Here is a 17,387-nt window from a genome sequence, read left to right as displayed (position 1 = left end):
GGCGTCTCCGGCTGTCGGCTGCGACGCCTCCCTTTAAAGGCGCCTGCCTAGGCAAGGACGGCAAGGAGTGCGCTGCCAGTTTATTAACTCGCCCGGACAGGTTGCCCAAGTTGCCAGGCGCTTATGCAAATCTATGTAAAGTGTTTTACTCGCCTTTTTACAACAAAAGTGAAAGCAAAAGCGAGACCTAGAACGAAAGCGAAAGCAGAACCCTCCAAATGAAGTGAGAAAATAAAATTAAAACTTACACACTCAGTCTCAACGTTTCAGTTTTTCCTATCTCATTTCCCATTTCCACTACCTCTGCTATGTGGAGTTAAGCGATTAATTCCAGCCAGTCAAAGCCAGAATAAAGTGGCTGAGACCGAAGGCGAGGTACACATCAAAAATATACTAGTCCCACTCTTTCCAAATTTTTATAGACTTTCAACCTGAAAACTTTCAAGTAAGACTTTGTGTGAGTTTGACTTTTTTTATCCGATAGAAAGTCATACGAAGCAATATATCATTATGTTAAGAATTTTAATGACTTATTTTAAAATTTTTTCTCTTAAAAAACATGTTAGTGGTCTTTTAATCCATACTATCGGCACGTTATTCCCTGATTAGAGGAATTCCCCGATTATTTCAGTTTATTACATTTGGAAACATTTGTTTTGTTTAAAAATAAGAGATGAGTTTTCAGTAAGTTCCGTGATGAAGTTTGATCAAGCTTTTCCCGAAGGAGTCCTCTGAACTAATAAATATTTCAAAATATATAAATAAAGAAGATTATAACAAATAATAGGCATAAGGACTCAAAGTTATTTAAACGTGACATCCAATAAATATTCTAAAAAAGATTCAAGAAAGTCGAAAAAAATGCTAAAATCATCCTAATCCTAATCCGGGCATCGTATAGGTATGAAAAAATATCGTCTTATAAACATACATTATTAATATGGCGCTTGGTCTGGAATATTTTCGGAATAAAGAGCTTTAACTTATTCGCACTATTTGGACTACTCGGAAAGTATGGAAATCTTTTTGCCAGTGTAGCCACAAAGGTGTGCAGCAAAAAGGTAAACAAAATGTAAATTGGTTTCGGTTTTCCAATTCCGTTTTTTGTGCTCTGCCCAATGCCAGTAGCCAGCAACCAGTAACCAGTAGTAGACAGATAGAGCAGATGGTGCTCCCCGTTCAATGCACCCGATCCGTGCGATTCGATTCTATTGGCAGAGCAGTCGAAGAACCCATTAAGCTCCTACGGAACGAACGCCATTGAACCTGCCACCTCAAGGTGGCATCCAAAACCTATTTAGGAATGGACAAAGGCAGGTGGCCGGAAAAAGGGTGAGCTGGGGTGGGGCCAAATAAAGGCATTAATGCTCGGCAGCCAGAAGCCCGAACATTAATTAATCCAATTATAGAGCGATTAAAGTCGAAATTGACCGTCGAGCAATCGCCATGTGACGTCGTCTGGTGGCGGATAGGACGCATTTTAATTGCATCCAGATGCCCATAAAAGCGCACTGCAATCGATTAATTGGACTCTGCCCAGACTTTGATGACCTCCAGTTCTTCCGCCTTCCAGGCAGCAGCAAAATGGGGGCCAAAATGCTAATTCGCTTTCAAAGTGGCACTCATAATGCGGGTCCTCCTCCTGATAGCCGGCCATCCAGCCTTCCAGCCGGTTTTCATTTCGAAATTCAATCTCAAAACAATTGCATAAAATTATGCTCAACAAAGCGAGAAATTAGTTTTTTAGTGTCCCAGGACTTTCTCTTTGCGAGTGGCAATACTGCAGTCTCTGGACGTTTCAATGCAAATGCCAACATTTCTCAGTTCTCGGATATACTAGTAAAGGATACAGATAGTTGTGTACTTTTTAAGAGGGATAACAGTTTGCTTTTCCATCTAAAATATATGAGAGGAACATATAAAATTTAAGTTGTGTTATTATAATATTAAAAGAAATGTACTAAAATAGAATAGCTTATTCATAATATTAAATATATGGTGCAGAATATTGGTTCTTTTAAAGAGAGATAACTGGTGGATCCTTCCTTTTAAAAAAAATCAGATCAGTTTATACAATCTTTTCTTTTAAAAAAATCAGAGCAGTTTATACAATTAAAGTTATATTTAATATTAAACTACAAACGCACTATAAAAAGTAGCTTATTTTTAATATTAGCTAAAGGAGTAAAAGAAAAATGAATTCAATTAACATTGCATTTAATATTAAACGAAAAGTACTAGAAATGAGGTGCTTATTCTTAGTATTAACTATTAAAATTTTAAGTAGTAAGTTGAATTTTAGATACACCCAACAATCTTATCTTCTTTAACAACATTTGCTCTGGCTAATCTATTGTATCTCTAGAATCTCATATTTATATTTGTGAAGCTTGTCCTTTTCGGTTGAAATAATGTTTGTCAGCACTGTTGACAGGACAGGTCCTGGCCCTGTATCCCCACTTGTCCTGGGACCTTTGCAGCTCGACACGATGCCTTGATTTTCAAGAGCCTTAATTATTAAAGCAGTCCCGGGCAGTGGAGAAACCCTTCTGCGACTCGACTGGCTTAAGCTGCTTGCCAAATTGTATGCGTAATTATGAGCCATGTCTGGCTGAGCAACAGCTGCCAGGAGCGACTGCGGACTGACGACTGAGGACATCAGGACTTCAGGGACAATTTGCAGCTACGACAGACGCAGTCTGCCCGACAGTTTGTGTAGCTCGCTAAAAGTTAATTTTAAGCACACATTTCACTGAGCTCATTAAGCACACAGTTTGCCCCATTCCGCGCCCGCACATCCTGTAGCGCCCCGATGGTCCTTGCCCGCCGCCTCCTGTGTCCGCCCACAATTGCGCTTCGTAAATCGCGCGGATAATCAAGTTTTTGGTTGAATGCAAATGACAGAGACTTCATTGCGTCTATTAACTTTTGATTTGCAGGATTTGCCAGATAGCGGATATCGACTGGGATTTGGTTGGTAATAGCTGGGAAATTACGTTTGGCTGGGAAGCGTTTGGGAGCTGGAAACCCACACATAAGCTCGGATTATGGTTGGTATTATAATGAAAATGAATTGCAAACTCGCCGTTTTAATCCGGTATGTTTGTGTGGGAAAAGTTGTATATTCATATTCATTATTTCATTTATTAAAGTCATTTAGTCATTAGTCATTATATTTCAATAAAATTCAACAAATAAATATAATAATAAATGAAATAAGTTTGGCAGCCCAGAGTCTACATTTCTGACAGCTCTTACAATTATCGATAGTTGCATTCTAAAAGTCACGATTGATTCCAGGACTCACCATCAATCCAGTCAAGATGGACTCCGATACAGGAAGAAGAACATACCATGTATTTTTTTTTATTACTTTTCTAATCGATTAATAAACTCTTTATAAAAGCACATCAACTCCTTCACTTTACCGGACTGTCCATTTTAAACTGGTTATGGAGGTCCTTTTAGCTTGAGCAAATTTAATTGCCTGTCCAGCAAGTTGTGAACATGTATTGGACACAGATCCCTAGACACCCATTTTGGGGGCCAAAGCCCTGCCAAGTCCACCCAAGCCCCCTAAAGTGTGCTACATAATACTAGCCAAGCGGCAATGTACGGGAGAACGAGGTATTGAAGGTCGGGTGGGTGCTTCATTATCTAGTCACTACATGAATGTGGTCGCGCCATAAGCCAAGTTAGTGGCGGGCACGTGTGTTGGTTACCTCGTTTATCAGCTAATCAAATTACACGAGTATATTACACACACAAACACTCGCAATTTTGTGCGAAAGGGGCAGCTTTAATAGGCAATTTACGTTAAACGTTGATTGAATAACCGTTAATGCAGGTACAGGACCAGGTGCCTCGTCACACACCAATGACATCAGAAGCAAGTGCAATCAGGACATAAACACGTATCAGAGCTCCAGTGACTGGCAGGTGGACAGACGGCCCGGACAGTGACTTTGAAAACATCCTTGTCGGGTCGATCAACGTGCAACAGCATGTGGGTCCTAATGGCCAAGTCGGGTACGGGAAATGCCATTAGAACACTGCTCTCTTAGAGGAAGGAAAATGCATTAGGCCCGCACCAGAGCCCCGGTCTTTAACACCAGCTGGGTTTATTAAGAACGCATTTATCATAATTACGGCTGACGGAATATGGAGTCCTGACGGGCCGGCTCAGCGTGTGATGACAAATTCAACAGGCAAAGCCGCCGTAAAATGCCCGGAATTTCATTGCCAGGCGGCCAGCCCGAAAAAATGCCTATGATGGCCGCCCCGACGACATGGGGAGAGCTCATAAAAAATGCTACACGAACAGCACCCCCCCGACTACGTCCCGGGAAAACGAAAAACGGAAAAAGAAAGGCAACCAGGAACAGCAAGGAATTTATACGCGTTCTGGTCTGGATCTGGGAATGATTCATGCGGAAATAAAGGCACTCGAGAGTGCCGTAAATATTGTGCCAGCGACCACAACAACGCCATGAAACGGTTAGCCCGAGGAAAAGTGCGAAAAACAGGAGGAAAACAAAGGAAACCCATAGCATTTTCGCACCTTTTCAGTTTCCCACACGAGTGAATCGGTTGATTCATTTGCTGCTGGTGACAGCCAGCCGTCCAGTCCAGTCCGATTGTCCCCCATGTCCGCGATGTCCGTGCAGTGTCCTGTCCGACACGTGGCTTGCGCCGCGTGCATTATTTAATTGACAAGTTGATTGTTTCGCATTGCGATTTCACTTTATGTGCAATTCCGGGCAAGTGTGTGGCGGTCGGAGCAGAGGACGACCGCCGACAGTTGCCTGTTGAAGTCTCCGCCCACTGCGACGACTCACCAAAATAACGCTCAACAGTTTGTTTCGAAGGGAACGCCAGAGAGGAGCCCCAGCAGGCAACAAATGTTGCAGCCACATGTTCTGTTTTGATGGCTTTCCTTTCATAACTAAGGCATTAAATTTAGATAACGCCATCTAGATAATCAGGATTTGTTTTAGTTTGTAAATGTATTTATTATATATGCTATTTGGCGCGTAATTCTTCATAATTTTACAAAAATAAATAGTAAAATAATAAAAATGATTGACTTTCTTAAAAAAACCAATACATATCAACTTCTCTAATATAATATTAAAAATAATATTAAAAATAAGAAAATGTAAATACTAAGCTGAAGGCCTTCGCTGCCATTGATTTACCAATAGTGTTAGTATTTATTTTAATTATAACTAACTTTTTAAAACAGAATAATAATAAATAGGACATTAGCGTTTACAAGTATCATATACCTGTGGGCTTTCCTTTATACATCGTAATGTAACTTTGAAACCTTGGCATGACTTCCATTTTATATTTAGATTAAGCTCTGCATAATTATTTTTTGTTTATTTGCTTATATTTTCTCCTAATTTAAAAATACTCGAACTAGCTATAGCTTCTATGTCTGAAGGTGTCCTTGTAAATTGGAAATAAAAGTAGGAATTTTCAGTTAAATATTGTTTATTCGGATTAAGATTTTGATGATAGTGCATGTTCATTATTTCAGTTAAATTTTTATCAAAATCTTAAAAATAATAAATGATTTTGTAGTCTTTTTCCCTGTCTTTCTGGAATAGAATAGTATTAAAATAATAAAGCAGATATGTAAGTATATGTATATACATTTAGAATGTTTTCCTTATCATTCATTCTACATATATTTACTTTTGTACATAACATAACTAACATAACATACTAAATTTTTAAAAAAATGAAAAAAAAAAATTTTTTTTTTTAAATTTAGTATGAAATAAGGCTTAGATGTGTAGTATTTGAATTATATATATTTGAGAGCTATGATAGAGCTAATTCAAGGAGCATTACATTAAAATATCAAAAATTGCTCTTAAATTAATGCATTATAATTTATAATCCTTTTATTTAACCCAGTTATCACATCTAGGTATCTTGAAATCCTCTTGAAAGTCAGAAAATATGAGTCATAAGGATTTTCCATTCACTCCTGACAGTATTCCACCCACTGTTGGAAGGACTTGCCAAACTTGTTGCTAAAAACGCGCCAAAATATAAGAATTGGGGGTGGAGTGTGGGGCTTTTGGGGAGCGGAGGGGCGGGAAAAACAACAAGGCCAAAAATACCGCACCGCAGCCGTCAACACTGCAGTCAGCGGCGATGAGTAATTTCAACAGACCGCCCCCGAATTGGGGACAAACAACAAAACAGAACCGAACCGAACCGACTGGGGGCTGGGAACCCACCATACCACCTCACCAGCCACCTGCACCCTCGACGGCCACCCACCCGCACGGAAACTCACCTGTTAGGCGCAGGACAGAAGTGTGGTGAAGAGCGCAGTGCGGACCTTAGGAGCTCGCCACTCGGAAGTTGGCATTCGGCACTCGGCCAAACAGTTGCGACGCGACTAAGATGTGAATCGGACGTGCGAGCTGGGAGCCTCAGAGGAAGTTCAGAACTGAAATGCCTTCTCAAAAACTGTATCTACAAAGTGGTTAGGACATTTTTCAAAGTAACCGATTCCCATAGCCGGTTCTAAGATTGGAATTGATCCGAAAGTGACCTAAAAGTGATCGATATTTTAAAATTTCGAGTGTAAATCGTAAAAAATAAATACTGACTTTTGTTTTCAAGTTTGGTGGCAAATAGATTCGAGATTTCTTAATCTCAAGAGATCTGATTTAGTTTTCTAGTTTTCGTCTTCCTCTGAAGATTCTGTAAGTTGAACGATTTAATCCCCCAACAATGTCGGTTTGGCTTGGAGGACTCCTTGGTGGGGCAGCCCGGGTGCAGCGGAAACGGGAATTACATCAATTGCATTTGAAAGTTGCGCCTTCGGCTTGCGGTTTAATTAAAAACTAAGTCGGATATTACCTGAAAGCAGCTGTTTCCTGAACGATTTCTAAGCTTCGGCGACCCCCCGCCCGACACTAATTGCATTTTGTGGCCCGATAGTCGGTGACAGAAACTGGGAACACCATTTACGGAACACCGTCGATAGCGCGCTCTTATCGAGTCCTGCCCACGCAGGCATCGACATCACCGATATCGACAATATTCGACTTATCTCGATGGGGGAGAGACGTCAGGCAGCCTGGCTGGGCTGGCCAAGGTGGCGTATACTCAACGGGCAGGCTGCCTGGCTGGCTTAATTATTCATGAGCCAGAGCTGGGGACTCTTCAGGCTGAGGTCCCATCAAGCCGACAGCTGTAATTGTCCGCCCTGCAGTTCCACTTTTCGTGACAATGCAGTGGCATTGCGCGCATTCGTGGTCGCGAAGTATAAATTATGTTTTTCCCATTGACGCAGAAGTGAAGTGCGCAACAGATATAGATATAGATAATGCAGCGGGCGGGTAAACAACAGCCAGATCCTGGTTCTGACCACGGTGCGATCTGGCTTTGGCCGTTCTGGGAAATCTGTTTGCCTATTGACAGGCCGTTAAGTATACGCAGTGTGTGCGCGTATGGGTAATCTATTGTTATCTGGAGAACTATTGTTAGATTAGTTCCCGGCCAGTTTGCTGGCATCAAAGCTTACTCATAACATTTGCCTTTGTTAAGGGACCCAGATACCGCACCCACACAGGCACAGGCACCAGGCACCGGGCACCAGGGCCTCTGGGCAGCTGTCAGCAGTTGGCAACACACACACGGCCCGGAACCCGCAGGGCCTGGGCACGGTGGAGGGGCGGCATTGAAAACCCCTTTTCGGAAAGACGGACAATAACAGTCCACATTAGTTGGTAGCTGGAAAAAATACATGTATAGAGGAGGAAAACTTTTACATCTGCTGTTGGCATTTCATATAAATTATATTAGATTCCATTTGCTGGCCCGCCCAGGCGCCTCGGGCTGCTCGGCACTCACTTTGCCGGGAGTTTAAACTAATTCCTGGCCAACACTAAGCCAACTGTGTTTCACATTTGCCCAATTTAACTTTCCAGATGCACGGGATCTCCAGCAACCAAAAGCAACTAACTGAAAACTCGAATTAAAATCTATTTGGTAAATTTTGCGTAATCAACAAGTTACAGTCTCTTACCCCTTCCGAGGCCCGGCCAAAAGCGGATTGGGGCCAAGCTCGGCAAAGTGGCAACTGAAACGACTGCCAATCTGCGGCATGCTACCTTCAAAGGGAATCGCAAATTGAGGACTACAGCGCGACTCCAGGTGGCGACAAACAAAGTGCGTGGGCGCAGTTTTCCGGTGTTTTGATTTCGCTTTTCTGGCCCCGAAAGTTGCCATTAATTTCCAGAACTTTAAACTCTTCCTCCGCCTCCGAACCATAAATCGTTCAAGTTGTGTCCCGACTTCACATTTCGGTTTGCGGTTCTTAAAAGTGCTTTCCGATTTTGAATTTGTTTAAAAACGACTGAAAGTTTGAGAGAAAAGTTAACTTTAACGAAATCCATCAACATGGCGATGGAATGGATAACCGCGATGGACAAACGGTGAGTAAATATTAATTATCCTGTACGACCATTAGAATATTTGTTGGAAATCATAATTAGTCTGCAATTACAATATAATTAGGCGCCGAGTTTTGGGAAAAATGTTTCCTAATTTAACTTGAAATGTTCTTAACTTGAACTTTGGGACAAACTTTTTCGCAATTTAATTGCAGGCTGCCTTGAATTTTTCACGATTCTTTAAATTTTCAGACACATTTTCCCGTCGAGTGCACACGCCCTTCCCCACAGAGTCCTGTCCCTTGTTTGTCCTGGAAACACACACGAACACACGCTCACACACATCGACGTGGATGCACGTCGGATGAAAAGCTCGAGGAGTACAAACAGAGCAAGAACAACCGAACAGCGAAACATTTTAAAATGTTCCCGTCATGCTCAACATTCATTTGTCAAGAGGCAACATCTGCGCTCGCCTCCATCATCCTGCCATCGTCCTGGCGGCCCACTCCCGGCCCCGTCCTGGCAAAAGGCAAGCCTTGTTGTGGACACAGCTTGCCGCGAATTATTCGCTTTATTAAATCGCAATATCAATTCAATTTGAGTCAGTGAACCGCCATTGGCAATGCAATTAGACCATTAGGCTTAACAAGGACCTCAACTTTTGATGGAAGGACCAAGGACGTTGGGAATTCTTTGAGGTTTTGCTCAACAGGACATAAATTTCAAAGTTTTCATGTCCATTTTACATATTCCATTTCATAATCGTCCTGATCTAAGAGCTTCCGTAAATATTCAACTTTTCGGGGATGTCCATGTGTCCGCATGTTTGTCTTTCGAAAGTTTACGAATTTTTAAGAGATTGTTTGAGATTATAGAATCCTTTCTTATTTACATAACCTTCTATCTCTGAGACTCGGATGCTATAGAAAGCTTTCCGCTCCTGCCGTTTATCCCTGTATCTGATAACCATTTAAAGGATTCAGATAAAGCTCTGGTACATCGTGTGCAGCAACCCCTTGATAAGTGCCACAATTGCAACAATTGTCAAGTGTCAGTGCAAGCTCCACATGACCCAACGACTGCTCAATTCGCCGTCAGTATTACGTCTATTGTATGAGGTACTTATATTTCATTGCTGATATCCGAGGGGCGTTGTCCTCTGGCACCCGCACCATCAATCACAGGACAATCTCGTCGAATTTCATGCTCTGTCAACGCTTAAACGTTTTCCCACACAGGGATCAGAGGGTCGGGGGGGGGGGGTTGGGTGTTAGGAGGTTGAGGGTCAGTGGGATGGCAGGCCCTTGTGTGAATGCGCGCAGTGGCGTCGAAAAAGGGAAGGTCAAGTGGCAAAGGCTTAAAGCTAACTGTTTGGTTTGTGCGCGGGGCAAATATTTGCAATTTTCTGCACTCTGTTTGTCCTGCTCAAACACAGGACCCAGAGCCAGGCTGCAGGATGCACGCTGCAGGACGCCAAAGCAATAATCAGAGCTGCGAATTCCATCTCCTAATGGAGAGGCACTTTGCCAAGTGGCAAGTCATTTCGCATTTAATACAAATTGCCCCGCATTCGGGCTAACCTCCCGAAATAAATGATTTAATTTGGGCGTAATAAATGGCACCCAGTCCTTCCCCTCGCCACCCCCGCCAAGGATACGTCAGGCAGCGGGATTGGCTGACTTGCTGGCTGGTAATTCGGCTTATCGAGAGCGATCTGGGCTTAAGCACACCTGCAGGACAAGGCCAAACGCTGTGTGCATACAAACGAAATTTCGAGTCCTGCGAGTCCTTGCCAGAGCACGGCTGCCGGGAACCGCTGTAAGCAGCCAGGCCAGCCAAAGTCAAAGTGGCAGAGCCAGACAGAAATTGATATTGATGGCCTCCCGGCAAGAAGTCGTCTTACTTACAAGTGCCACAAGACATTTATCATGCGAGTGTGCCATGTAGCATGCACCTTGCTTCTAGTACCGACAAGTGCTTAAGAAGGGGTGGGATTTTCTCTAAATTTTTACCTCAAAACTCTCAATGAAATTTAAAGTTTAATACATGAAATAATTCGGGTTACACAGTCAGTTGAAAGCAACTGGATCGATTTAATTCAGGTTCTCAACAAACATATCCATCTACTGAAAAAATATGCGCTTTAATGCTTTTTGTGGTTATTTTAAACTTTGTTTGAAGTTGAAAGGAAAAAAGCTATTACAAAAAACATTAAAGCATATTTCATTTAATTTTGCAAATTCACTTCCGATAGGAAACAGAAACTGGCCGGTAGGAAGTGTTTAATTCCAATAATAAGATAAAGTATTGAGATGTATAATATATTTTAATACATTTTGAATAATATTTTACGAATAATACGAAGTCTAGAAAGATATTTATGATATTATTTTAAGCACCTGAGTATTATATACAAATATTACAAATATAATACAAATAATATTCATTTTAAATCATACACATCTGAATCATGATCCTGTCCGTGTTTATATCAACAGCTTCAGAGCTTACTAGACCTCAAGACACTTTTGTTACTACATTTCTGAACTCTACCATCTAGACTTGTAAACAAAGAATAAAAATGCGAGTCCATAAATTGTACATTTAATACTCGGGAATCGTGGCTTTAAAGTGTATTCGTACGGCAATTATAAAATTCCGAAACTAAACTTTTGGGCGTGTGCCTAAAAACCGCAAAAACCATTATAATAAACAACGAGCTGCGGGCCGGGTGGGTAGCGGCGGCGGCGGCCTAGGAATCGCCTGAACGCGCTTCCGGCTCTGCGCGCTGCCCTCTCCCCCGACCCGACCCGGAGCACTTAGGACCCGACTGTTTGGTTAACGACAAACCCAGAACAGTAGGCGGATCTGGTACATCATCATCCCCGCCGTGGCGTGCCTCGGTTGCCCGAAATTGCCGCTTCTACTGGCGAATGAATTATGTATGAACTTGGCAAGGCAGCCAGCCAGGACAACAGACAGCCAGGACAGACAACCGCTCACCTCCATCCTCCCACCACCCACCTCCACCTCTCTTTAAAAGAGGTGGAAAGTTTTTCAACGGCTGCGCCGAAAATGAGACGGCTCGCTGCGAGAGTAGCCCCTCAATGCAGATGATGTCCTGGCGAAGGACGACTTATGTTTTATTTTTGATTTGCAAGCAGCCTTTGTCTGCAGCTTGGCCCCAGCTTGCCACCCAGCCGCCTCATCCTCGTCCTCTCCTCCGGTTCTTGCAGTGCGGAATTTTATGGAATTTTTAATTAGACGGAAGCTCGCCAAGGAGTCTTGGACGTGGGCGGTCCTCCTAATGGCTCTTGCTGCGGCCCAGAATCCGCACCCGTTCTCTTTACCTGAAAGTTTCAGAACAACAACTTGAATGTGTTGTTTCTATTTATTTAAACGTTCAAGTCTTACTTTTTCTATATTATTAATGAAAAATCTCAATTAAACTCTCTGATAAACTTGTTTAAGCCATAAAACATCAAAGAAAGCTTTTGTGAAAACTAGTTTAATAAATAATCGTATAGCCTGAAACTACTCGACCTTAAAGTTTAAGAAAATCAAGAACTTCACCTAAACTTTCAGTTGAAACAATTAGTTTCTAAGGCCTTTCTTTATCCACCTTAGTTTCATCTTTTATTATCAAATTTTTTCCTTCCTGGAGAGGACCACCATTTCCGGTGAGGCTCTGGTCCGGACACTCTTTTATTTATTTATTCGCTTTTCAATTGACTCCCTCGCAGAACACAAACAGAAATAAAAAAAATTGAATTTGCATATTTAATGCGAGCACAAACCATGCACAAATGACACTGGAATTTTTAATTTGAGTTTCTTGTTGCACGAATACTTTTCCTGTTTTCCATAGCTCTTTTTTTACGGTCTGGCCTTGTCCAGTGACAGAAATAGAACAAAGCCGAGTGCAGTACTTTGCATAGACTTGGAGAATTATAAATGGAAAATACTCGTTATGGTCCCTCTTCAAAGGCCCCCCGCTCTATTGGGGCCTATTGTTCGAGCGGCTAGAATTGTGTAATAAGCTGGTCCGTCCGTGCCACAGGATTTATTTCAGTTCAATGCAGGGCCCTTTGTCAATTAAGAAAATGAAAATGCTTCGGCATGCTTTTGTTGCTTGAATTTTAGTAATTTTACACTCTCATTGTGAGATAATTGTGTAAATAGGAATGCATGGTATGCTAATCTTTGGCGTTTATTTATTAATGAGGAATTATGCAAGTATTGCAAGTGAGGAGTTTGGAAATTAAGTCATTCTTTATTTAACCTCGATTGCAATTACATTCAGGAAGGGTATAATAGAGTTACCTGGCTATACGACATCCGGTAGACATCGCTTCCACCCAAAACAAATTTTAACTGCATGGGTCGTACTAATCGTACTAATCGTACTAAAATAGTAATACTATACTAAAATAGTAACGTAAACCCTATTAAGTGTGCTGCTTATATATGTTTATTAAAACTTATATAAACAAGAAAGCAAAGCTAACTTCGGGCGGAGCCGAAGTTTATATACCCTTGCAGCTATAACCGGATATATATCGCAAACATCGGATATAGTTGGCCGATCCTTATGATTACATCATAATAAAACCAATTAATTACAATAAAGAATCTAAAAAAAAGTCCCAAGCTTCTATCTTCAAAAATTCGAAAGTTGATATTTCTACCAAATACCATTTCCGATCGTTCAGTTATATGTCAGCTATAAGATATAGTCAACCGATCGTTATGAAATTTGGTAGATCGGATTGACTGACCAAAAATAGAATGTGTACCAAGTGCCAGCTTTCTATCTTCAAAAACACGAATGTTGGGTCATTTCCGATCGTTCAGTTATATGGCAGCTATAGGATATAGTCGGCCGATCCTAATGAAATTTTGTAGGTCGGATTAACTGGCCAAAAATATAATCTGTACCAAGTTCCAGCTTTCTATCTTCAAAAACACGAAAGTTGGGTCATTTCCGATCGTTCAGTTATATGGCAGCTATAAGATATAGTCGGCCGATCCTTATGAAATTTGGCATGTCGTATTATTTTGCCAAAAATAGCTCTCATGTCAAATTTGAACTCTCTAACTCTAAAAACACCAAAGTTATACCATTTCCGATCAATCAGTTATATGGCAGCTATAGGATATAGTCGGCCGATCCCGGCCGTTCCGACTTATATACTGCGTGCAAAGGAAAGAAGGGTGTGTGCAAAGTTTCAAGACGATAGCTTTAAAACTGAGAGACTAGTTTGCGTAGAAACAGACAGACGGACAGACGGACAGACGGACAGACGGACAGACGGACAGACGGACATGCTCATATCAACTCAGGAGGTGATCCTGATCAAGAATATATATACTTTATAGGGTCGGAGATGTCTCCTTCACTGCGTTGCACACTTTTGGACAAAATTATAATACCCTCTGCAAGGGTATAAAAAGTAGTAAATTAAAGAAATGTGTGGAATTTAAGCTGCTTTGCTTGCCATCTATGGCTTTAGACTTTCCCTATTAGGTCCCTATACCTATGAAGCATTTTTCCCTATACCAATTTTTATAAAATTCTTTAAAAAATAACTAAAACGGTCATGGTAAAAGCTATCATGAAATGCTATCATCCAAACACATTTAAGATACATACACTACAAGAAGTTATTCTTAACTTATAAAACTCAACTTATGAATTTTTTGAAAACCTAATAGATTTGAATTAAAAAAAAAAGAAGTAGCTTTGCAACTTAAATAATACCAAACTAAAGGATTTCATCTGCTTCATTGAACTATTTTTAGAGTATTTATTTTAGATGTTTTCATTTAGTTCTACATATAAGAAAAACGACACCCATGAGGAGAGAATCCAGTAAGTTGGACTGCTATTTTAGCAAAAATGTTTCATTTCCAATTTGAATAAAAAAAATATTACATAATTTAAATGTAAATATTTGCAGTATTGTGCAAATTCCTTGCAACCGTGAAGTGTAATACAAACTCGGAGAAACAAAAAGCTTTTCATAACAAATGTTGTGAAGCTCAATAGAGCAGAAATTGTTTGAAGAGCTTCAAATATGGTTTATTTAAAAGTTTAATATTGCTTTTATTTCCGGGGGAAAACTCTATATTATACCAGATGTTCGGGGGAATTTATATATTACATTAAATATACTCTTTAAGATGTTCATTAATTTAGAATATTCTTAAACACACTCATATGAGCAAAAAATCAATATTTTTTCAGTCCCTGCGACCGGAACCTGCGTGATGTGGAGCTGATCTCGTGCCGCTTGCGTCGCGTGGAGCCGCTGTGTCGCCTCCCCGGCTCCGCCCTCCAGCAGCTGGCCATGTGTGGATTCTACGAGGACCTGGAGAAGGGCGTGACACGTGAGTGGTTGCTGTGGCTCCCATTTAATATGCAGTGTTGGTGGCTGACAAACACCCTTGCCTTTCTCCGCTTTTTTGCAGTTTTTCGGGCCGGGGAGCAGGGTCGCTTCTGGTATGCGGTGCTCGGCGGGTCGCTGGAGGTCCGGTATCACGCCCATGCCGATGCCGATGGCAAGGTAAGTCCTCCTTGTGGCACTTTGACGCCGGAACAGTGCCCGGGCTGAACAATATAATTGATGGCGATTATATAGGGTCCCCGTGCTGCATATCCGATGCTTCGAGCATGTTCAATATTCGCCGGATTCCAGGGTGGGGTGGCCGGGTGGTGGCTGCGGCTAAGCCGGCCTTTTATCCGTCGAAACGAACAGCGCCGAAAGAGGAACTGCTGACAACAGCGAATTGTGTGGCATGCCCCGTCCTGCAGCCCCTTTGGCATCGAATCGGTTTGTGGTATTCCATTTTTTCCGTTCCATTCGGGCGCAGTGCTTGCCACAGCAACATTAATTTCCGCACGGATATTGGCTCCCAGTCCCTCCGTCCCCGCCACCTCTTCGATTGTGCCACAAAACAAGGATGTCGGACACTGTTCAGCCGTACCGTTCGGCATCATATTCAGGCTCATTTTCCGTTCCGGGAGGTGTCTGCTAATTGAAATGGTTCGAATTGGGTCCGAGGCGCCTCGGCGGAGGGCTCTCTTGCACTGCCTGACTGGCCGACTGCCCGAGTGGCAGCAATGGAAATTCGAGTATTTATGGTTAAGTGGGGCATGACAGTGGCAGTGGCAGCATGCATGACCTCAGCGTACTAATATGGCCACCGGGGCCGGGCAGTGAGTGGCTGCGGCAAATGCAGGGCCAGTGTTGGGGCAAGTGGCACTGAATGGGTTGTGCAGCTTAATTGAGGGGCGGAATCCTTTACGCCTCGTGATTAAATTAGAAGGCCAGCCATAGGTGGGTTTTCCCTCTTAGGTTCGGTTTAGTGGGTTTTGATCTACCATACAGCATTCAACTAAATTTTAATAACTACTTTAAGACTGATTTATTAACATATAAACATATATTGCAATTATATCCTTCGCATTCACTCCGATGACCCCATTATGCACTGCACGCGTCGGTAAATCCTGTTTTCGCATTATTTTTCCGCCTGATTGGCACTCCGGACTCCAGAGTCCAAACACCGAAATGAAATGGAATTTAAACCGCAGACCGGCGGCAATTATGGCCTGATAAATTATTCAAACGAATCCGCACTGTTTTGGGTCTATGGAACTGTTTTTGACACTTCGCCGTTCCATGGCGGGCGATGTAGAGTCGGTGTCGTGCGACACGCAAAGCCCCAATCCCAGGTCCGGATAAATATAAACCCGCCGAAGAGCCGGCTGCAGCCTCAGCCGCGTGAAAACAAAGACGAGGCCTATCAATAGCCACACAATTAATTTTGAGTGGTGCGGGAAGAGCCCACTTCGGGAGTCGGAAAATAGAAGATCCGAGAGGTACGTGAGTGTGCACACACGGGCGCTACCAAAATTTATGTGAGAATGCCATTTGGTGTGAGTTCCGTTTTGATTTGTTTGGATTTCCCCCTTTCGGAGAGGTCTGGGATCCGCTGGCCTCTGCCCCTGCACCTCCCTCCGCTCACGTGATGAAGCTAATTTGGCTCTAATGAAATACGAGCAGGCAGCTTAAGTAGCGAAATCTTCTGAGCAGATACAAATTGAAACTAATTTATAAATGTCTCGCTCGGCGACTCTTCTCTACTCTAAAAAGCTCCTCAAGGCAAAGTCAAAGGCGAGCTGTTCTAGGCGGCTGGTGGGCGGGGCTTCTGCAGAAGCACCTCCTTCACTCTGCTGGGGAATCTGCATTCTGACCTTTACAGCGTGCACGTAGGTAGGAAAGTATCTGCCAGATACTTGTACTTACGCTTGTCTAGCCCCGCCCGCCTCTAGAGTTCTGGGCCGCCGACATGAGCGCGATTAATCTTTGTTATGTGTCGAGGCTGGCGCGTCGCGGCCGCAAACATCGCCGGATCCAATTAAAATGATTATATAATTATAGCCGGAACGCCCGGCCCCCTCGGCGGCCAGGAGGAGCCATCAAACTAATGAAAATGCTTTGGAAACTGAAACTTAACCCACATATAATTAGCCATCATTAGGTGCAGGTGTAGTGGCTTCCTCCCAGCCGGCCTCGGGCCAGACCAGTTCGGGGCACGGCCACCCAAAGCGGCGCGAACCGCATCAGTAGTCGGGTGAAGACACGTCGTAGGTGTTGGATCAGAGATACTTGACCACAGCTCGGGGAAAGCACCTCCCCATTGTCGGGACTCTGACAATAAATAATTGGGGGCTCAGAGAAATCATTCTGGATGCCAACTTGCTCGTAACTATGGGCCCAGAAGCCACAAGCCACATGCCGAACCATTTGATTTGAAGAACGATTTCCGCCTGGGCATTTGGAAGCGGAAGCATTCGGGTTTTGGCCAAGAGCCGCATGCCGCAATGACCAAATACATACATCTCTGAGATAGTCAGAGTCTGGCCTCATTCGGACTGCTTGTGGCCCCGTT

At 42.8% G+C, this 17,387-nt stretch overlaps 1 protein-coding gene across 1 annotated transcript in view; it reads left to right on the top strand.

Annotated features, from left to right (window-relative positions):
* Window positions 1–6,406: 6,406 nt before the first annotated feature.
* Window positions 6,407–17,387, top strand: part of Epac (Exchange protein directly activated by cAMP) — a 41,310-nt gene continuing 30,329 nt past the window's right edge. Inside the window, exons 1-4 of the mRNA XM_017251318.3 lie at window positions 6,407–6,731; window positions 7,962–8,468; window positions 14,677–14,819; window positions 14,901–14,995. Of these exons, the coding sequence (XP_017106807.2) occupies window positions 8,434–8,468; window positions 14,677–14,819; window positions 14,901–14,995 (273 nt within the window). The 5' untranslated portion in view covers window positions 6,407–6,731; window positions 7,962–8,433. The remainder of the gene's footprint in view (window positions 6,732–7,961; window positions 8,469–14,676; window positions 14,820–14,900; window positions 14,996–17,387) is intronic.

Source organism: Drosophila bipectinata, chromosome 2R (assembly GCF_030179905.1).
Source record: "Drosophila bipectinata strain 14024-0381.07 chromosome 2R, DbipHiC1v2, whole genome shotgun sequence".
Classification (NCBI taxonomy): Eukaryota; Metazoa; Arthropoda; class Insecta; order Diptera; family Drosophilidae; genus Drosophila; species Drosophila bipectinata.
Note: the sequence above shows the minus strand (reverse complement) of the source record. Positions and strands in the feature narration are given on the sequence as shown.